This window comes from Aspergillus foveolatus (genome assembly GCF_047715535.1).
Source record: "Aspergillus foveolatus strain CBS 279.81 unplaced genomic scaffold BDW70scaffold_50, whole genome shotgun sequence".
Classification (NCBI taxonomy): Eukaryota; Fungi; Ascomycota; class Eurotiomycetes; order Eurotiales; family Aspergillaceae; genus Aspergillus; species Aspergillus foveolatus.
Window position 1 is genome coordinate 78,635 of NW_027396114.1, and position 23,445 is coordinate 102,079.

At 53.6% G+C, this 23,445-nt stretch overlaps 1 protein-coding gene across 1 annotated transcript; it reads left to right on the forward strand.

The window, feature by feature from the left end:
* Positions 1–692: 692 nt before the first annotated feature.
* BDW70DRAFT_95784 (uncharacterized protein) lies at positions 693–23,073 on the forward strand. The gene is made up of 5 exons (XM_073745278.1): positions 693–801; positions 861–1,592; positions 1,658–9,478; positions 9,538–16,098; positions 16,156–23,073. Exons 2-5 carry the CDS (start codon positions 1,080–1,082, stop codon positions 22,900–22,902), a joined length of 21,642 nt encoding a protein of 7,213 aa, XP_073593363.1. The 5' UTR covers positions 693–801; positions 861–1,079; the 3' UTR covers positions 22,903–23,073.
* The last annotated feature ends 372 nt before the right edge of the window (positions 23,074–23,445 follow it).

Sequence of the window (23,445 nt, forward strand, 5' to 3'; positions counted from 1 at the left end):
CGGAAGATTTGATGGAGGAGAGAAGGGAGAAGTGGATCTGGTTTGATGGGTGTACACTGCAATTACAGCTGCCACTGACACCTCCTCGATGGCTGGCCCCCATTTTATGTTTTACGCTGCACGTTTCCGGCTGCAATTTGCCATGCGCCGCCTCCCTTAGGCAACCTGCGGACCACGGGGTTGGAGGGACGTCTGAGACAGATAGGCCATGTACAGTGTGTGGCGAAAGCTCGTTGGTGGAGTCTGAGGAAATGAATATCAGCTTCTGGATCCAGATGGTCATTCAGCTGAACTCTGGGGCTGCGGATACGCTTTAGTGAGGATGAGGATGTCTTCAGTTGGATATACGATATACAGAGTGTGAATGCTCGATACAGCGGAAAACGGTACTCATGGTAGTGTGACGTTACATTACCATACAGGAGTCTTTCACCAATACATCATACGTGTGTACCTTGACGTTATCAAGACTGCACGTTGGACTCCACTCCCGCAGTAGCGCCAGATGCATAAATGTCCGTCAGGACCCACGTGCCAAGGGGGGCCAAAAGCCTTAGCTGCATAGGTGATTAATTTAGGGGGCTGTAAGCTGAGGCGCGCTCAGGCACTAGCATGTCCCAGCCCGATCGACGATTACCCGACAGGCCACTCCATCTCCTACCCGAGAGTCTAATATACTATGTTGATATTTCCGGTATTGCACTAGAAACGTTGAGAGCATCACTGTCAGCTGCTGTGGGGGCCTAGATTGCTAAAAGTAATTGCTAAGCAGCAACATGGATAATATCACACCGCGTATAGGTACCAAGACCTGAGAGTCGAGATTGTTGGCATAGCTTGCATGGCTGAGTCCCCTACAGCTTCGGGCTAGCTTTGGCGGAATTTATTTGGCGACAGGCGGATTCAATTTGACCTCACTCCAGATCCAAACGGCTTCAACTGACTACACTTCCTGTCGTTGCGACTATGAACCCCTAGACAAGCAGAAGAGAAGAGAAGAAAAGGTACAATATTCTTGACGGACAACTAACATACCCAGATACGCAGGTCATACTTGATACGCTATAACCATAATAATAATGCCTTCCACCAGCGCGGCCGCAAACTCATCTGCGCAATTTTGGAAGAGAAATACGGCAGGGATGGAAATCAGTCGCCTCTCCCATCTCACCCGTTCGTACGAGGGACAGGCACAGTGGAGGAGCTATCCCGTCAACCCCAGTATCGAGCTGCAGAGGCTGGGCGCGTTTTGCGAGGCACACCGGACCTCGCTCCTGGTGATTCTCCAGACCGCGTGGGCCGCGGTTCTGGGTCGGTTCCTTGCGACGGACACTGCAACTTTCGCCAGCTACCTGGAAAATGGCGATGAGGCGAAGCACGGTGTTTGCGGTGCGAGCTGGTCGCAGGGAGCTACTACGCTGCATGAACTGTTAGAACAGCTTCAACGGTGGCACGAGACTTCATTCGCGCACCAGGATATACCGTTAGAGGAGCTGGAACAGCTCTTGCATGTGTTTCCTGATACTGGGTTAAGGGTGAAGCACATTAGCTCACCCAGTGCGTCTCTGTCTCTATCGCGACCAAGCCACAATGTGAGTAGTCCTCTGACCGAGATCTGAATTGAATCACAAAGGCTGATACTCTGATAATGGCACAGCGCGTAATTGAGGTGGTCGCACAAGTCAGCCCGATCTCGGTGCGTATTTCCATCGAGTATAACGCTTCTGCTCTGCCGTCAGTCTATGCGCAGAGCATTGCAGGCTCATTGGAGAGGAGTCTGCAGGCGGTTGTGAACCGTGGCTCGACCCCTGTCTCCCAGATCGACCTTTGTAGTAAGGGAGATAGGGAATGGATTTTCGACTGGAATGCGTATGTGCCAGTCACTCTCAGTGACTGTGTGCACACGCGCATTGAGCGGAAGGCACTCGAACAGCCTCATGCCCTCGCAGTCACGGGCTTTGGGGGCGATATGACCTACCAGCAACTCAACACACAGGCTGATCATCTGGCTACATACCTTCAGGAACTGGGAGTCGGCGCAGATTCATACGTCGCACTCTGCTTTGAGAAATCCACGTTGCCGATTGTGGCCATGTTGGCGGTCTTCAAAGCTGGCGGTGCTTACGTCGCTCTCAATCCGGCTCATCCTGTTAAACGTCAGGCAGTCATTCTCAGCAAAATCAATGCGCAGGTCATATTGACCGGGCCTGGCTACGCCGGGACTTTTTCCGGTCTCGTCAAACACTCCGTCGAGGTCACGCAAGACTTGCTAGGCCAGCTTGCCGCTGAGAGTCGCGCAACACGCCTCGTCCGGGCTGCTCGCCCTGAAACCCCGGCCGTCGTCGTCTTCACTTCAGGAAGTACTGGCGAGCCAAAGGGAATTGTGGTGGAGCATCGCGCTTTGGTTTCAAGTATGATCGGTCACGGCACGATCATGCGTCTGGACAGCTCTACGAGGGCTCTCCAGTTTGCGACCTATACCTTCGACCTCAGCGTCGGAGAAATATTCAACACTCTGATGCACGGTGGGTGCGTCTGCGTGCCTTCAGAAGAAGAACGACTAGACGACCTTGAGGGCTTCATTCGCCGCCTGGAAGTAAACTGGGCCCTTCTAACCCCCACCGTTCTGAACATGATGACCCCGGCAAACGTCCCCTCAATGAGAACCATCTCCACCGGAGGTGAGCCCATGAAACAAGATATCATTCAAGCCTGGGCGGATCACGTCCAGTTGAACAACATGTACGGCCCCGCAGAAACCACAATTCTCTGCGCCGGCCGTGCCGCGTTGAGCCCTACCACTCCTGCCTCTAATATCGGCCATGCTCTTGGAGCACGCCAATGGATCACGGATCCAACGGACCCCAATCAACTTTGCCCGATTGGAGCCATCGGAGAAGTCCTGATTGAAGGGCCGGGTTTGGCGCGCGGTTATCTACATGATGAAGAGAAAACCAATGTGGCCTTTATAGGGAACCCAGACTGGCTGCCCAAGGCTAGCCCTGCTCGTCGCTTCTACCGCTCGGCTGATCTGGGCTTTCTCAGTCCTGACGGAACCTTCAACATCGTCGGCCGGAAAGATACACAGGTCAAGGTCAACGGTCAACGCATCGAGCTGGAGGAAATCGAATTCAATATCAAGAGCCTCAACTCTGGCTGGCAGGCCGTGGTGGCTGAAGTCATCAAGCCCAAGGGGTACAACGAGCAGTCGATATTGGGCGCATTCATTCAGTTTGAAGACGACGAGGTCGCTGGAACTGGGCTGCTAGGCCATATATCCGAAGAGCGACGACAGCAGCTCCGCCGGCTCAAGGAGGACCTTGGTCTAGATCTCCCGGCGTACATGATCCCTTCGTTGTTTGTCCCAATGGCGCATATGCCAACTACTGCCCATGGCAAACTGGATAGGCGGCGACTCCGAGACTTGGCTGCAGACTTTTCCACTGAGGACCTTGTCTCGTTCTCTCTCGCGGGCAGCACCAGTACCGCCAAGCGCGAGCCTGTCACAGAAGCTGAGAAGGCTGTGGCAAGTCTCTGGTCCCAGGTGCTCAAGATCCCATATGAAAGTATTGGGTTAGACGACAACCTCTTCCAACTGGGAGGCGATTCGATCTCAGCTATGAAGCTTTCCGCCGCTGCGCGGTCTGCAGGAATGAGCCTGACCGTGGCGAAAATCTTCGGCCATCCCATACTTGAAGCCATGTCCCAGATTGCCGTGGAACTCTCACATATTGAGATTGGATCAATTAAGCCATTCTCACTCATTGATGTTGAGAATGTCTTCGAATTCATCGACCAGCTCACTCTGAAATGGGGCCTGGACCGGTCAAGCATTGAGGATGCGTACCCTGCAACCGCCTTACAAGAAGGTCTCATGGCAATTACCCAGGGTGAGCCTGGTACTTACATCTACCAGAACGTCTATGAGCTGCCAGCGGAGATTGATCTGGCCAAGTTCTGTGCTGCCTGGGAGTCTGTCGTCAACACCACCGAGATCTTGCGCACCACACTGCTTCCTACCGACACTGCGGGAACATATCAGGTTGTGACCAAGCCGTCTTCCATCGACTGGAAATATCCAGCGAGTGTGGAAGAGTATTTGAAATCAGATGCGCAGCAGACAATGCTATATGGAGAGCCACTGGCCAGGTACGCTCTCGTTCCAGGAACCCCAGGCGGCTCATCATCGACATTTATCTGGACTGCTCATCATGCACTGTATGATGGATGGTCTCTGCCACTTCTGTGGAAACGGTTAGAGGAGGCGTACAGGGGCAGTGAACTCTCACCACAGCCACCTGTTGTCCCTTTCAACCGATTTATTGCCCATCTTCGAGACATGGATGCTGGGGCCACAAACGCCTTTTGGAAATCCTATCTGTCCTCGTCCAATCCCCCCAAGTTCCCGCAATTGCCGTCCCAGACATATAAACCTCGTGTCAACAACATCCATCGCCACGAATTCGGCCTCACGGCCACTAGCCAGTCATCGGGAATCACAACGTCCACTCTCATTCGGGTCGCCTGGTCCCTCCTCATGAGCCAATATACAGATGCAGGCGACGACATTATCATCGGCGTTACCGTGGCTGGAAGAAATGTTGATGTTCCTGGCATCTCTGAGATGGCTGCGCCGATGATCACCACGGTCCCGGTCCGCGTGCAAATCGACCGCGATGAGACGGTGACTGAGCTTTTGACCAGAGTCCAGACACAAACCATCGACATGATGCCCTTTGAGCACGCAGGATTGCAAAACATAGCCAAGATTAACCGCGAGTGTCGTCTTGCGTGCGGGTTCCAGAATCTGCTCGTCGTTCAGCCCGAGGAGAATGAAAGTACCACTGGCTCCCTGGGTATCAGAAAGATTCAGTCTCCCGACGTAGGGATCTACACCTATGCGCTGGTCATTCAGTGTTTGCTGCGGGGAGATAAGGTCGGAGTGCAAGTTGACTTTGATGACCAAGTTCTGTCCTCATCGCAGGTGGAGCGTATCTGCTGCCAGCTTGAGCATCTCGTGGGAGTGCTCCGAGCCAGTCCCAACGTCAAGATCGGTGACCTGAGCTTGGTGAGTCAGGAAGACTATACTCAAATCATGAACTGGAACCACAAGCTTCCTGTCGTGGAGGAGCGCTGCGTACATGAGATCATCCGTGATCAAGTTTTAGCAACGCCTGACGCACCGGCGATCTGCTCCTGGGATGGAGATTTCACCTACGCGGAAGTGGACCGACTCTCGAACCGCTTTGCTCGACATCTGGTGAGCATGGGTGTCGGGCCAGAGACATTGGTCCCGCACTGTTTCAGTAAATCTGCCTGGACGGTCATTGCCATGCTGGCCATTATCAAGGCCGGGGGTGCTTGCGTGGCCCTAGATCCTGGACACCCCGTGGATCGATTGCAGGCGATCATCAACGACGCGGATGCTGATTTGGTAGTGACTACGCCAGATCATAGTCATCTATTTAACGGGCTCGTTAACAAGGTTGTTGCTTTAAGTCCACAGTTTTTCGGGTCGGATGAAGATCTGAACTCTTTTGAGACTTTACCTCCGCGCGCAGGACACGAGAACCCAGTCTTTGTATTATTTACTTCTGGAAGCACAGGAAAGCCGAAAGGTATTATCATCGAGCACGGCATGTTTGCCTCCAGTGCCGCCGCTCACAGCAGAGCTTTCGGCATCACTGCTCAGTCGCGAGTTTTCCAGTTCGCTGCGCACACATTCGATGTCAGTGTCGGAGACATTTTCACCTCGCTCATGAAGGGTGCTTGTATTTGTATCCCGTCCGACCTCGAGCGCATGAACAATGTCGCCTCAGCCATTAACCGTATGAAGGCCAATTACGCCTTCCTAACGCCAACAGTGGCCAACCTGCTTCGTCCCGAACAAGTTCCCACTCTTCGGACACTGACACTTGGTGGAGAGGCCCCGACGAGAGAGAATATTCGGACTTGGGCGGATAGTCTGAACTTGATACTTTGCTACGGGCCTGCAGAGTGCTCAGTTTACTGTTCGGCGAACCCGCCAGCAACCCAGCAGAGCAACCCCGCTGTCCTTGGACACGCCATCGGCGGCCTGATCTGGCTTGTTGATCCAATCAATCATGATATGCTGACTCCTGTCGGCTGCGTGGGTGAATTAGTCGTTCAAGGCGCGATAGTTGCCCGCGGATACCTGAATGAACCGGAGAAGACGCAGTCAGCCTTCATTCAAGATCCAGCCTGGATGCCTCAAACATTCCCCAGGGAGTACCGACGCATTTACAAGACCGGAGACCTTGCGCGCTTTAACCCAGACGGGTCTCTGAGCTTCGTTGCGAGAAAAGACACTCAAACCAAGGTCCGAGGACAGCGTGTGGAATTGGCGGAGATTGAAGTCCACTTGTCTGAAAGTCCAGAGATTCAACATGCCATGGTCGCTGTCCCGGCTGCGGGCCCTTATAAGAGCAGGCTTGTGTGCATCCTGTCCTTGCAGGAACTTGCTCGACGCAGCGATGGCAGTTCCCGAGATAGCAGCGGCGTCGCATTGATTGAAGGGAGTAGCGACAGATCTCGCGCAGCTCAGACGGCTTCCCTGATAGAGACCCGACTCTCAGAGAAGCTTCCTCCTTACATGGTACCAGCTGTGTGGATTCCCTTGAAGAAGATGCCGCTGAACCTTTCCGGCAAAATTGATCGGAAGCTGCTCAAAGGGTGGCTCGAGGATGTGGACGAAGCCACGTACCAGTCTATTGCAGCGATGGCGACAGCAGAAGGAACCAGTCTCCAGCAGCCAACCTCAGATATAGAAAAGAAGGTGCAAGCCGCTTTCAGCGCAACCCTTAACATCCCCGTAGAATCCGTGGGCCTGAACACTTCGTTCCTCAGTGTTGGTGGTGACTCCATCTCAGCCATGCAGGTCATGTCTCGCCTTCGCTCGCAGAATCTTCGCATCACTGTTCAGGATATTCTGAAGCTCCGCACGGTGGCTGCTCTTGCCGGACGAGCTCAATACATTGAGCAATCCCCGACAGATAGCTCGACGCTGGAAGCCGAAGTCATCGACGAATGGTTTGAGCTCGCTCCCATTCAACAGCTGTTCTTCAGGATGCAGCCGAAAGGGCAGAATCATTTCAACCAGAGCTTTGTTTTGAAGCTAGCCCAGGATATTTCACAAACGGAGCTTCAAAGGGCACTTGAAGCAGTTGTGCAGCACCACTCTATGCTTCGAGCCCGGTTCGAACAGGTTGACGGGTCCTGGAGTCAGAAAATTACTAATGATGTCTCTGGCTCTTTCTTCATGTTCCCTAGAGAAGAGGGTAATCAAGAGAGAATGATGGCCCGGTTCCGTGAGGCAGAGACTCTATTCGATATTAACCGGGGGCCGGTGTTGACTGCCCAGGTCTGGGTTGCTCTTGAGAGCCAGTATCTGTTCTTGGCGGCTCATCATCTGGTTATTGATCTCGTATCGTGGCGAATTATCCTGCAGGATTTAGAGGATGTGTTTAGAACTGGCCGTGTCAACTCAACTCCCACGATTTCCTTCCAGAATTGGGCAAAGTTGCAACGTGAATATGTTTCCCAGCACTTCTCAAATCCAGATACCTGGGAGCTTGAAACACCCGCAGGTGATCCGGCCTACTGGAACATGCAGGGAGAAGACAACACCTGGGGAGACATTGTCACTGAATCCTTCACCATCGACGCTCAGAGGACCGCGCTGCTACTCGGAGACTGCAATCTCCCTTTGCGCACAGAGCCGACTGATATCATGGTAGCTGCACTGCTTCATTCCTTCCGTCACGCGTTCTCTGACCGAAATGCCCCTGCCGTCTACCTAGAAGGACATGGCCGTGAACCCTGGACATCGGCCATTGACGTCTCACGCACCGTGGGATGGTTCACGACCATGTACCCCGTCAGCTACGAGACTTCTGAAGACGACTGGCTTGATGCTGTTAAAAGACTGAAGGACAACCGGCGAAAAATTCCCGACAATGGGTGGCGGTACTTTACTGCGTGGTCACTTTTGGCCGGCGGGATGCAGGATATGGAGATTGTTTTCAATTACCTCGGCCTTTACCAGCAACTGCAGAGAGCCGACGCCTTGTTCCAGGAGTCTTCCATCACCGGAACCGATTGTGTTGAGATCAGCCCTCAGATGCAGCGTTACTCTTTGTTTGAGATCGCCGCCGGGGTCTCCAATGGGCAGATGGAGTTCACTTTCGAGTATAACAAGAAAATGAGCCATCGCGATACAATCAGTTTTTGGATCAATCATTATCGCCAAGTTCTTGAGACTGGTATCGATGAACTTATGGGGCAGTACAGATTAATTCCCACACTTAGCGACTTCCCCCTCCTGAATTTGTCCTATAAGGACTTGGAGAACCTGGCTACCTCCATCCTGCCTGAAGCTGGAGTCAAGTCAATTGACGAGATCGAGAGCCTCTCTCCTTGCTCCCCTATGCAACTGGGTTTGTTGATGAGTCAGTTGAAATCCGAGGGTGCCTACGAGTTCTTCACCATCATGGAGGCCACTGCCCGCGGGGGAGTTGATAGTGCAAAGTTGGTTGCAGCCTGGCAACAGGTCATTGACCGGCACCCGATACTGCGAACCGTCTTCATCAAGAGTGCTGTCCCAGACCGGCCTTACGACCAGCTGGTGCTGAAAGAGTTCAAGGCGCAGGTGGTAGAGCTGCGTAGCGACGACCCTGTCCATGCTTTACGCACATTACCTCAGACAGCAAGGCTCCATCAATTAGCAATCTGCCACTGTGAGAACGGTCGAATCTTTTGCAAGTTGGAGATCAACCATGCCTTGATCGATGGGACATCTATGGCCATCATCGAGCGGGACTTGAAGCGCGCTTACAGCGAGAAACTCAGCAGCGTGCCCCCTCTTGCATACGTCGAATACGTGACCTTCCTCCAGGAAGCAAAGAGAGCCGAATCTGTTGAGTTCTGGAACGATTACCTCCAAGACGCTCAGCCTTGCCAGTTTCCCATCCTCAATGACGGCCGAGAACAATCTCAAGCGCTGGAATCGATCAATGTAGAGCTTCCCGGCTTGACAAAGGAGACCCTTAGTGCCTTTTCGGAGCGCTGGGGTTTCACCATCGCCAATGTCGTTCAAACCGCATGGGCCCTGGTTCTGCGCGCTTTTATTGGAACAGACTCTGTCTGTTACGGGTATCTGACCTCGGGCCGTGATGCTCCTCTAGACGGCATCGAGGACGCCGTGGGTCCGTTCATCAACATGCTTGTCTGTCGCCTGAAGTTCGATCCCCATGAGGCTGCTTTGGTTGCTCTGAAGAGCACCCAGGATGGGTTCTTGAAGGCCATGGCACACCAGTACGTGTCTTTGGCGGAAATGCAGCATGCCTTAGGCGTTGCAGCGCAGGGATTGTTCAATACGGCGATGTCGTTCCAAAGGTATTCGCCAGAGGATTCGATGGATTTAAATTTGAGGACGGTTTACGATTATGATCCTACTGAGGTAAGTCCACGGGGAAAAATAAAATTTGTAAAAATAACTTGCTCATTTGGAAATCTTAGTTCAACATCACCGTGAACGTCGCAACGCGAGAGGAAGGATTGCAAATTGACCTTACCTACTGGACGTGCAAGCTATCAAGTGGGCAAGCGGCTCATCTAGCTAATACCTACAGTACTGTCATCATGGCGCTTCTTTCGAACCCTGAGACGGTCCTAGCTGATGTAAACATGCTCAGCCCTCTCGATAAAGCGTCTCTACGAGACTGGAATAAGGAGCTGCCTTTTGCGGTAGACCGCTGCATGCACGAAGTCATCCATCAGAATGCCATGGAACGGCCTCATGCTTTGGCTCTCGAGTCGTGGGAAGCTGCATACACATATCGAGACCTTGACAGGGTATCGTCTCGTCTTGCGCGACACCTAATAAAGCAGGGAGTTTCGCCCGATGACTGTATCCCATTGTGCTTTGAGAAGTCACTCTACACAATCATTGCTCTTGTTGCAGTCCTCAAGGCTGGTGGAGGATTTGTGCTTCTGGACCCGAAACATCCTGATGATCGTCTTAAGGGTCTTCTCGAAGACAGCAAAGCGAGGTTCCTCATTGTTTCACCACAAACCCAGGACCGTTGCAAAGGCCTCATTTCATCGTTGGTTGTTGTCTCTCCCAAGATACTGGATGAGCTTCCTCACGCCGATGAGGACGATACTCTCCCATCAACAGCCGTAGCCCCGGAGAACATCATGTATGTCCAATTTACATCCGGCAGCACGGGAAAACCAAAGGGAGCCGTTGTGCACCACAGAGCAGCCTGCTCTTCCATCGAGCACCATGGAAAAGTTATGAACTACGGGCCGGACTCCCGCATTTTTCAGTTCTCCTCGTATACCTTTGACGCCATCATTCTCGAAGCATTCACCACATTGTATCACGGCGGGTGTGTCTGTATTCCGTCTGAGGAAGATCGAATGAGCAGCATGGTGCAATCGATGCGCGAAATGAAGGTTAACAATATGTTCATGACGCCCACGCTTGCTCGCCTGTTTGGGCCCGCAGATGTTCCGTCTCTGACGACTCTGATGCTTGGTGGTGAACCGATTCCGCAGGATAGTATCAATACATGGAAGGACCACGTCAATCTGATTGGGGGGTATGGACCGGCCGAATGCTGCGTGTACTGCTGTTATAATCCGCTCAGCTCCAGCGGGTTCAAGCCGGAGGTTATTGGATACCCCGTCGGAGCCGTCTTGTGGATTGTTGAGGCAGATAACCATGATAGACTCGTGCCGGTTGGGGCTATTGGTGAAATCGTCGTCCATGGTCATACTGTTGGTCAAGGCTACTTGAACGACCCTACCAGAACCGCAGCGAGCTACATATCAGCCCCGAGCTGGGTAGCCGATTATGGATATACGGGTGAGCAGACTCTGTATAAAACAGGCGATCTGGGTCGATACAACTCCGACGGCACGTTGACAATCGTCGGACGCAAGGATACCCAGGTCAAGGTCAACGGACAGCGCATTGAACTAGGAGAGGTCGAGCACTGTATCAAAACTGAGTATCCCCAGGTCCTGCAAGTGGCTGTTGATGCGCTTAAGCCCGAACATGCCAACGGACGCCAAATCCTGTCTGCCTTCCTCGAGTTCGCGGCCGATGAGGGTAGTGAGGAGTTACAGGACGAGAACAGCTTCCTTCGCGCCATGAACGACAAGCTTCGAGAAACAATGTTCGAGATTGAGGCATTGCTCGCCCAGCGCCTGCCACCGTATATGGTCCCCCATCTGTGGTTCCCATTGGTCACCATGCCCAAATCTGCATCTGGCAAGACAGACCGGAAAGTGCTGAAGCAGCTCTGCAATGGCCTATCCAAGACAGAGCTTCAGCAGTACTCCCTCGCGAGCGGGAGCAAGAAGGCTCTCGAGACACCAATGGAAAAAAGGATTGCAGATCTGTGGAAGGACCTCTTCGGGGTGCCTAACATCGGTTCCAATGACAACTTCTTCCGGATCGGCGGAGACTCGATTGAAGCCATGAAGCTGGCTGCCGCTGCCCGTGCGCAGGGTCTGTCCCTCTCGGTTGCGGATATCTTCAATAACCCCAAGCTTAATGACATGGCGAGGATTGTCGTTGGGGCTGACGGTGCGTCTGCTGTGGCGCACAAGTACGATGCACCTTTCAGCCTGGTTGGTGGCGAGGAAAGTGCACGCTCCATTGTCCAGAAGCATCTTCCACATGTGCACATCGATCTCGTCGAGGATGTCTACCCTTCCACCTCCCTGCAGGAAGGACTACTTGCGTTAACTACTGGACAAGCCAGTGCATATGTCCTCCAAGCTCCTTTCCTGCTACCGGCCAATATTGACGTAAACCGTTTCCGCGACGCCTGGACAAAGGTTGTTGAGGCGAATGCCATTCTCCGTACCGTAATTATCTCAACCGAGGCCCAGGGTACCTGCCAGGTTGTTTTGAGACGGTCTATTGAGTGGTCACAGGCGTCAACACTAGAAGCATACCTAGCGCAGGACAGAGAAAAGCCTATCGGCTACGGAAGGCCGCTAAGCCGGTATGGCCTGACATCAGACGGATACTTTATCTGGACTGCTCACCACGCCATATATGATGGTTGGAGTTTCGCACTGATGCTAGACGAGGTCAAAAGGAGATACATGGATGAGTCGGTCATTTCGCGCCCTCCCTTTGCTGAATACATTCGATTCCTGCAGCAGCAGCAGGGCAAGGCCGATGTAACTGCATTTTGGAAATCACAACTACAAGATGCTTCCTCGTCAAGCGCATTCCCGCAGCTTCCAAGCTCTCTTTACGAGCTGAACGTAGACCGGACCTTCAAATACAGCTTTCCTTTCAGCACCGAGTCCACTGTGACGGCATCGACCCTTCTTTCAGCCGCTTGGGGATTGACAATTGGCCGGCTAACCAACTCTTCGGTGGTGATTTATGGATCAACTCGCAGCGGCCGGAACATTGACCTCGCTCAGGCCACTGAGCTTATGGGGCCAACTATCGCCACCGTTCCCATCCGCATCAGCATTGACCCTTCGATGTCAGTAGAGGATTTCCTCGCCGCGGTCCAGAACCAAGCGACAGCAGCCATTCCATTTGAGCACCTAGGGCTGCAGAATATCAGCAAGATCAGCCCCGCGTGCAAGGCCGCATGCGACTTCCAGAACCTGTTCGTCGTTCAGCCAGCGATGATCGGTGATTCCACTACTCTCGGTATGAAGCGCGTTGAACTTCCAATCAAGGGACTGCATACCTACGCTCTGAACGTCGAGTGTATCCTGACCGAGGAAGGCGCGGCGACACTGAACTTCGAATACGACGGTAAGGTCATGCAGGATCATCAGATTCAACGGCTCGCTGGCCAGTTCCATCACATTGTCCGTCAGCTTTGCGAGAATGAAGGCGGCCGGCTAAAGGTCGGGGATATCGACGCCTTCAGTGTGGACGATGAGAAGCAACTTCGTCAGTGGAATGCAAGATTGAAATCTTTCCCTGAAATCACCAGGTGCGCGCACGATCTTGTTTCTGAGCGAGCTCGGCTTCATCCGGAATTGTTGGCTGTTACGCAGTCGGATGGGACGAGCTTGACCTACGGCGAGCTTGAGAAGTTGTCCACCTTGTTTGCTTGTCACCTGTCTACTCTCGAAATTGGACCAGGCAGGATTGTGCCCATTTGTCTGAAGAAGGCCGTCTGGGTCGTGGTAGCCATGCTAGGAGTCCTCAAGACTGGTGCAGCGTTTGTCTGCTTGGACCCTTCCTCTCCGTCAAGCCGCATGCATAGCATCATCGAAGATGTGGAGTCAGAGCTCGTCATTGTCGACCCAGAAACAAAGCCTATATTTAGCAGCCATCTTCAAACTCTCGATATAGGAGCCAACGCTTTCGACTGGGTCCGCAGTGCGAGTGCCAGCGACATCATCTTCGAGGTCCACAAAAACCCCCGCGACCTCATGTACGTGATCTTTACGTCCGGAAGTACCGGTAAGCCCAAGGGCGTGATGATCGAGCACGCCTCTGCCTGTTCATCCTTCACCTATCAGGCCCAGGAGTTTGGCTTCGACCATGAATCGCGCGTACTTCAATTCAGCGCCTTGACATTCGACGCCTCGCTCATGGAGATCTTCACCACGCTCTGCGCAGGCGGTTGTGTGTGTTTCCCTACCGAAGAGGAAAAGCAAGGAGACATTGTACGCGCAATCAACCACTTGCGCGTGAACTCGGTCATGCTCACACCAACTGTACTCCGCATGATCCAGCCAGAAGATGTTCCTATGGTCAAGCATGTGGTGACGGGAGGCGAAGCCGTGAGCCATGATATCGTGCAAACATGGAGTAGCAAGGTTACCCTCAAGGGCGTCTATGGGCCTACAGAAACTTCCATGATTTGTATCACGGCGGACCTTATTCCCGGTAGTTCTCCAGCAAATATTGGTGTTCCTCTGGGCTGCCGAAGCTGGATCACCCTCCCTGACGATCACAACCATCTGGCACCTATTGGGTCGGTGGGTGAACTGCTCATCCAAGGACCTATTGTCGGGCGCGGGTATTACAAGAACCAAAAACAGACCCAGGAAGTGTTTATCGAGAATCCTCGCTGGCTGCAGAAACGATTTGGCGAGACTGGCGGCGATCGTCTCTACAAAACTGGAGACTTGGTCTACTACGCGCAAAACGGTGACCTCATGATCGTGGGTAGAAAGGACTCCCAGGTCAAACTCCACGGGCAACGCATTGAACTGGGAGAAATCGACCACAAGATGTGGTCTCATCCAGCCGTCAGACAGTCCTCGGTCGTGCTGCCTAGCCAGGGGCCCTTGAAGAACCGCCTTGTCGCAGTGCTCACTCTCGATGGTACTGAAGAACAAATCACCGCACCCGACGTCCTACGCCCCTTGTCTGAAACATGGAAACAGTACGTTAACACGCAGATCGCGAGCATTCGTCAAGCACTACGAGAAAGCCTTCCCTCTTACATGGTGCCCACTGTCTTTGTGGCCGTGGAGAAGATGCCGAGACAAACTTCGGGCAAGACTGACCTCAAGCGGGTGAAGAAATGGGTCAATGAGCTGGATGAGCAGACTGCTGAGCAGGTTCTTGATATTGAGACGACAGCGCCTGGGCTCACCGTTCCTGGTAGTGAGACCGAGAAGGTGATACAGGGAGCCGTCTCCAAAGTTCTGAATATTCCTGCCAAGAAGATTGCGTTGAACCGATCGTTTATTAGCCTTGGTGGGGATTCGATCACAGCAATCAAGCTAATGAATCAATTGCGAGATGCAGGGATGAATTTTTCAATCAAGGAACTTCTCCGAGCTGGGTCAATCGGTGAACTCGCTGACGTAGTTACATCCATGAGCGAGGGCGAGATTGTGAACCGCTTATCATCCCATGTCGCCCAGAAGAGAGAGAAGAAATACCCACTCCTGCGCCTCGGCGACACTGAGATAGAGACACTGCTCGCACAACGCCTTGCTACAATCGGTCTTACCGATTTTACTCGTGTGGAGGACGTCTACCCTTGCTCTCCTCTCCAAGAAGGTCTTCTCCTCGCACAAACCAAGGGCGTAGGAAGCTACAACGTGTACAACATCTATGAAGTGACCACCTCAAAACACTCATCAGTCCCAGTCAACCCTCATCTACTTGCCAAAGCCTGGAAAGAAGTTGTCCGACGTCATCAAATCCTGCGAACAATCTTTATACAGGGACTTGAAGAAAGCAATGCATTCAACCAGGTCGTTCTACGCGAGGTGCACAATGCTCCCTTCGTCATCGAGGATTTCAAGAGCAACGATGCCAAAGCCCTATTGCAGAACCTCGCCACTCCAGAATATCAAGCCCTCGAGCCCTGGCATAGCGTGACGATCTGCTCTGACGCTAGCGGGACTGTTTGCTGTGGGATCCGGATGCACCACGCCTTATTTGATGCGTCTTCCATGGATATCATTCTGCGTGAAGTTGCTCAAGCTTACAATCAAAGCCTTTCTACACCAGCGCCCCTGTACCGGGATTACATCTCATACCTGCAGGAGCTGCAGCAAGGGGGCAATAATGCCCTCGCGTACTGGCAGGAATACCTCAAAGATCTCGAGCCATGCTACTTCCCAAGCATCAACGAGCAGGCCCTGGGCACAAGAACACCGCAATCACTCCAATTCAACGTCCCGGGTCTGTCCCAAATTCTGTTGTTCTCGGCCAGGAAGAACGTCACCGTCTCCACCATCCTCCAGACAGCCTGGGCACTCGTTCTGCGCCACTACACAAGCACTGAAGAGATCTGCTTTGGATATCTGTCTCATGGGAGAGATATCCCGCTTGATGGGGTCAACAATATCGTCGGTCCTATGATTAATATGATGGTTCTCCGTGTGACTTTGTCGGGCGATAGGACGTTAACTGATATCCTGGGGGCAACTCGAGACGATGTCCTAAATAGTCTGCCGCACCAGCATACCTCTCTGGCTGAGATTCACCATGCCCTTGATCTGCAAGGACGATCAGCATTCAATACTACTCTTTCTTTTGCATCTGCTGCTGCAGATGCCGAGAATGAAGACTGGGTCGCTTTCAAGAACCTCTCTGGGAGTGGTTCTACTGAGGTAGGTCGATACACAATCAAACATCCATTTCTCGATATGATGTTCTAATTCGGACAGTATGATATTGCCGTCAACGCGTCCGTCGTAGGCGAAGAACTCCAAATCAACTTCAGCTACTGGTCTTCAGCTCTTTCACCGCAGCAGGCCACGGCCGTCGCTCAAGCATTTACGAACTTCGTCGACATCCTAACCCGCTCCTCAGACCTACCTCTGCGCGATATCGACTTCACCAGTGCAGCAATGAGAGACCAACTTCTTCGCTGGAACGCCACCCCGTACGCCCCCGTTCGCACTACCGTCCACGAACTCTTCCAGCGTGCTGCTCTTCGATACCCTGAAAACCAAGCAATCTGCTCCACAGACGGTAACTTCACCTACGGCGAACTAGACAATCTCACCACACGCTTCGCATCATTCCTGCGTGAGAACGGGGTGGGTCCAGAGGTCCTGGTTCCGGTGTGCTTTAACAAGTCCTGCTGGACTATAGTGTCCATGTTGAGTATTCTGAAAGCAGGCGGTGCTTGTGTGCCACTTGATCCATCGCATCCACCGGCTCGTATCCAGGAAGTTGCCTCTCGCTGTGAAGCAAGACTGATTCTTGCCGCACCGCATCTTGTTGAGAGGCTGCCTGATTGCAACGCAACTGTCATTGCTGTCACCGACGTACTGATGCAGAGTCTGCCCAATCTGCCGTCGAATTTCCAGATCGACGTTGCAAAGCCTGAAAATGCAGCATTTGTGCCATTCACCTCGGGAAGTACAGGCCTACCAAAAGGTATTATCCTGGACCATATCGGCCTCTGTACGATGTTCGAAGCAAACGCATCGGTCGTGGGAATCGATCAAAACACCCGCACCTTCCAGTACGCAGCGTATACCTTCGACGTCAGCATCGCGGAGACCTATATCACGTTAACGCAAGGTGGATGCGTCTGCATTCCCACTGACGCCGAGCGAATGAACGACATCGCGGGCGCAATAACTCGTCTCCAAGCAAACTGGACCTTCCTGACCCCCTCTGTTGCTTCGCTACTGAACCCTATCGACGTCCCGACGCTAAAGACTCTGACCCTGGGAGGAGAAGCAATCCCTCGGGACCTGCATAGTACCTGGGCTGATAAAGTCCGACTGATCAACAGTTACGGCCCGGCGGAGTGTTCCATCTGGACGAGCAACCAGCGGCTCTTCCCCGACAGCTCTTGCGCTGATATCGGTGCGGGTATCACCTGTCACTTGTGGGTTACAGAGCCCGACAATCATGATCGGCTGGTTCCTATCGGGTGTGTCGGAGAGCTTGTTGTGCAAGGACCAACCCTGGCCAGAGGATATCTCAAGGACGAAGAGAAAACCGCGGCTGCCTATATTGATACGCCGGCGTGGCTGCGCAACGATACGAGATCCGTTGCTAAGCGTGTCTACAAGACCGGTGACTTGGTCAGGCACTGTCCTGATGGGCACCTGGAGTTCGTCGGACGCAAAGATACGCAGATCAAATTCCACGGGCAAAGGGTTGAAATTGGCGAAGTCGAATATCAATTGCGCGCTCGACTGCCCAAAAACACGCAGGTTGCAGTCGAAATGATCAAGCCGCTCAGCCAGGACAGTAGACAGACTTTGGCTGGGTTCATCATGACAGAGGGGGGCAGTGGTGATGAGAACAAGGGCAGCCCATCCCTGAAGGGCTCACCGGGGGACCCAGTCTCGTTATTGAGAGACCCGGGCGCGACCTTCAAGAGCATTGTCCGCAAACTCGAGCACCAGCTGGCAGAGACCTTGCCTTCGTATATGATCCCATCGGTCTTCATCAGCATGCTCAAAATCCCCCGAAACACCTCGATGAAGATCGACAGAAAGGCCCTTCGCACTCTGGGAGCCAATCTCACCCGCGACCAGATCGCTATCTATTCCTTCGTGCATGGCGACAAACGGGCTCCTCGGACAGCGATGGAAAAGCGGCTGCAGGAATGCTGGGCCTCTGTTCTGAAGATCAGCCCCGAGTCCATCGGTGCGGATGACAGCTTTTTCCGAATCGGTGGTGACTCTATAGGCGCCATGCAACTGGTCTCTGCAGCGCGCAAGATTGGTCTCTCAATTACTGTTGGCGATATCTTCCAGCACCAGAAGCTCAGCCAGATGGCCAATGTCGTCGCGAGAAACGCTGCTGCGACTACCGAGGAGATCTCCGTCAAGCCATTCTCTCTGCTGCCCCAACAGAGACCAGATGAGGATCTTGTTGAGCTCGCAGCATCCAAGGTCGGAATAGATCGCACTCTCTTGCAAGATGTCTACCCTTGCACTCCACTGCAGGAGGGTCTCATGTCTCTCACTGCCCGAGACCACGGTCTTTACACCTTGCAGGCCGTATACAGGCTACCTGAAATGGTCAATGTCCAGGAATTCCAACTCGCTTGGTTAGCCGTTGCTGAGGAACTAGACATCCTGCGTACCAGACTAGTTGACCTCGGTCATCTGGGTTCTTACCAGGTCGTTATTAGCCCAGTCATTAGCCAAATGCGCTGGGTGTACGGCGATAGTCTGTCTACATACCTGCGCAATGATAAGGAAATACCCGTCGGCTACGGAAAGCCACTCGCTAGATATGCCATTATCCAGGAAGAGGAGGAGGGAGAACAAAAGAAATACTTCGTTTGGACTGCGCATCATTCCATTTACGACGGGTGGTCTCTCGGTCTGATGATGGATCTGGTTGAGAAGAAATACCTAAAATCGTCAACCATCCCCAGCCCCCCCTTCAACAGATTCATCCACTGGCTCACGAATCTCGACAAGGCTGCCACGCGGCAGTACTGGCAATCGACGTTTGAGGCTTGCTCAGCACCCCAGTTCCCGTCTGTTCCTCAGCATTACCGAACAAAGGCCAAGGCAGCCATGACACACTCGATCCGTCTGCCCCAGATAGTAGATTCCGAGATCACTTTGCCGACGATCTTGCGGACAGCATGGGCGCTGAATATCTCCCAATACACGCGCTCCGACGATGTGGTCTTCGGCATGACGCAGACGGGCCGCAACGTTCCTATCCCTGGGGTGACTGAGATCGTCGCGCCCCTGATCACCACGGTGCCAGTCCGGGTTGTATTCGACAGATCGCAGACAGTCCGGACTGTTCTTCAGGAGATCCAGAACCAGATGGTCGCCATGATCCCCCATGAGCACGTCGGCCTGCAGAATATCAGCAAGTTTAGCGCGGAGTGTCAGGCGGCATGCAAATTCGAAAACCTCCTCCTCATCCAGACCCAGCAGGATCAAATGGTCTCGCCAATTGGTCTAGAGCGAATCCCAGTAACAGACCTCGACATTCCGGCCTTTGGCATCGTCGCTGAATGTGAAGTTGCCGATGGGCAGGTTCTGGTCTCGGTTGGCTACGATAGTACCGTGGTCTCTGAGAAGCAGATGGCCAATATCTTGCACCAGTTCCACTTCCTTGTCAACCAGATCGGCAGCGAAAGCGCACGCAATACGCCACTCGCGGAGTTGAAGCTGCTGGGTGACAACGAGATCAAGACACTCGAAGCGCTTAATCAGTCGCCCGATGACCGTGTCTCCCGGCTGGCCCATGAGCTGATCCATGAGCGCTCGCGTCTTCAGCCAGAGGCAATCGCCATTGACTCGCAGGAGGTTCAGCTTAGCTACGGCGAGCTGGATGACCTCTCCACTCGTCTTGCTTACTTCTTGATCGGTCTGGGCACCGGCCCTGATAAAGTAATCCCACTTTTCTTCCGACGCTCTCCCTGGGCGATGGTCGCCATGCTGGCAGTGATCAAATCCGGCAGTGCTTTTGTCTTCCTCGACCCCGGGCACCCAATCGATCGACTTGAGTTTGTTGTGCAGCAGATCGATGCCAGGTTGGTCCTCACGTCTCCGGACCTAGAATCAACCTGGAGAGAGAAGCTCGCTGTCTTCTGCGTCACCCCCTCAGCGCTCAAGTCTCTTCCTCGCCTTCATGACGGAAACCTGCCGGTGACTGCAGTGACTCCTCAGAATATCCTGTACTGCATCTTCACCTCCGGCAGCACAGGCCGACCCAGGGGATGCGTGATCGAACACTCCAATTTCCTCAGCGGCGCTGTCCACCACGCGCGCAGGTCTCGCATTTCCCCTTCCACGCGGATCATGCAAATCGCCCCATACACCTTTGATGTTAGTATCCTGGAGATGCTCACAGGCCTGATCGGCGGCGGTTGCATCTGCCTGCCCCGAGACTCGCATCAGGGTGCGCGGATGGCTGACATTATCAACGATCTCAACATCAACTGGACCTTCCTGACTCCGTCTGTTGCCCGCACGATTGTTCCCTCGGAAGTCCCAAGCCTACAGACCCTGATTCTTGGTGGCGAGGCACTCGCCAAGGTCGACATCCAGACCTGGGCTGGCAAACTGCACCTCCATAACGGCTACGGACCAAGTGAATGCTCTGTGGCTGTTGCCTCGAACGAAGTCTGCGATCCGACCGTTGAACCAGCCAACATCGGATCTAAGATGGGCTGCAATGTCTGGGTTGTTGACGCGGAAAACCACGACATCCTCCTGCCGATGGGCGCGGTGGGCGAGCTGCTCGTGGAGGGAGCCATAGTCGGTCGAGGCTATCTCCAAGAGCCTGAAAAAACTGCAGCTGCGTTCATCCAGGATCCTGCTTGGGTGCATTACCTGCCCAGCACCAAGAACTCAGAACGCCGCCGGTTCTACAAGACGGGAGATCTGGTCCGACTAAACGCAGACGGCACAATCCATTTCATTGGTCGCAAGGACACCCAAGTCAAGCTTCGTGGTCTGCGCATCGAGATGGGAGAGATCGAGCACCACGCCAGTACATACCGAGCAATCAGGCACGCTGTTGTCGCCGTCCCACGCGCCGGACGCATGAAAGAGAGTATTGTCGTCGTATACACAGTCAACGCTTACGACGACTCGCACGAACAACAGTCCAACCTGCGACCTTTATCAAACACCGATCTAGAAACTAGCCAGATGTCCCCCGCGCAGCTCCGAAAGCACCTCGCAACCCATCTTCCCCCTTACATGGTGCCTCAAACCTACATTGGTGTTGCAACGTTGCCTCTCCTGGCCTCTGGCAAGATCGACCGCCCCAAGGTTCAAAGGTGGCTGGAGAACATGGACGACGCAACCAGTGAACTGATCGCCGCTCAGGTCGGCAAGACTGCTACCCACGAAGCAGGCCCTATTGACCCGGCTGACACGCTTGCTCTCGCCCTGAGCGAGCCCATTAGCCGATTGTTGGCTGGCGACGACGAAGCTTACCTTGAAACTCTAAAGGGCCGCAACATCGTTCTCTCCCAAAGCGGACTCAACTCCATCACCGTGGTCTCGCTGCGGGCGATGATCCGCGAACAATTCAACGCAGACGTATCTATTGATCGCCTCATGGAAAGCACCGTCACGATCCAGGACGTCGCGCGCATGATCGAGCACGGTATTACTGCCGCCGGTATCGACAAGCAAGAATCTACACCACAACTCGACCTCCTCGCAGAGGCAGATCGCATGATTGAGTCTCTCGTTGCCGAGGCGTCCCCCGACGTGCAGACTCTCAGCCAGCCAACACCCCGGGCTGAGCGAATCCTCCTTACCGGTGCCACTGGGTTCCTCGGCACTGAGATCCTTCGACAGCTTCTGTCCAACCCGCCGAGCACTCGCACTGTGGTCGCGCTTGTCCGCGCACGGGACCAGGACCACGCAATGGAGAGGATCGTCTCTTCCGCCAAAGCAGCACAGTGGTGGCAAGAGGAGTACCGGTCCCGGGTAACCGCCTGGGTAGGAGATCTCGCGGCGCCGCGTCTCGGACTCAGCGAGAGCCAGTGGTCCGCAATTGAGGGCCGTGGCCATTCTGGATCTGGCTCTGGGTCTTGTTCAGGTCCTACAGAGCCACGGATCGACGCAATCATCCACAACGGAGCCCTAGTTCACTGGGGGGCCGACTACCACCGGCTGCGCAATGTCAACGTGTCTAGCGTCGTGTCGCTGCTCGCAGCGCTGACGCACTCTCAGTCACCTCCAACCTTCACATTCGTATCCGGTGGCCACGTACAGCTAGACGACGACGAAACCACGGACGAGCAAATGGCCGCCGTGCTCGCCCACTCAACGGGCTACGGGCAATCCAAGTTCGTCGCCGACCTCGTGGTCAAGCGCTTCGCGGCGCTGTACTCAACGTCTGCCGTCTCGATCGTAAAACCGGGACTGATTCTGGGAACAGCGCAGTCTGGGGTGTCCAACACAGACGATTTCTTCTGGCGCGTTGTAGCCACTGCCGTGGAGATCGGCGGGTTCAATGCCGAAGAACCAGAGAATGTCATCCTGCTTGCTGGCGCACAGCAGGTCGCTTCCATCGTGACCCATAAGCTTCAGTTGAACCTGAACCCGGCGGGCAGCGGGTCCGGGATGCCGTCCGTCGAGACCAAGGTCCGTCTAGCAATCACAACGCAGGAACTCTGGCGCATGCTCAGTGAAGAATTCGGGTACCCGATGCGCAGAATGGGACCTGCAGAGTGGTTGGACGCTATGCGGGCTGCGGTGCATGCGCAGGGCGAGTCGCATCGTCTCTGGCCTGTACTGCACTTCCTGGAAGCCGGTGGTGGGTATATGGGCCTGCCTGGAGGAGGTTGCCAGTTGCAGGGAGCAACGGAGGCTGTACAAGAATCGGAAAAAGAGGAGTTGCTGGCGTCACTGAGGAAGAGTATCAGCTATATGCGGCAGATTGGCTATCTTCAGAGCGATGCGCCACCGGTTGTGGAGAAGGTAGTGTTTGGGCGCAGCAATGTTTAGTTGGATGAGATGTCTGTGTCAGTTGTTTGCATTTAATCATTGGTCTTTTGTTTCTGCTGTTATTAGGAGTTGAACTCCATTTGTGTTTGTTGTGGTTATTTTCTGAGGGTGTATCAGTGGAGTTACCTTAGTTATATTTACGTTGTGACAAAGATATATTTTTCCCTATGGAGCTATACATTATAGGGTCCTTGTATAACGCACCTTCAAGTTTGTTACCCAGCTAATAATGTTATGGGACGAATATGTAGGTTTTCTTATACAAATAGACCCTGAGAAGAGGAAGGAATAACTCACGAAGAGAACAGATTGGGAGAGGCAGACAGAACGAGAGCCACGTGACCACAGCTGCGTATGCTGCGCGGTGCATACTATGGGGGTCTCAGCTTAGCGTGGTTCAGGATTCTGCGGCCGTAGTTCAGAAGTGCCAAGCCAGTTTCTGGACCACGCCGTGGCTCAGAACTCACTGTGGGTCAAAGGCTTCTGAAACACGATCAGCTAGTCACAATTCTCTGAGCCATGATTAGCTTATTGTATTAACAG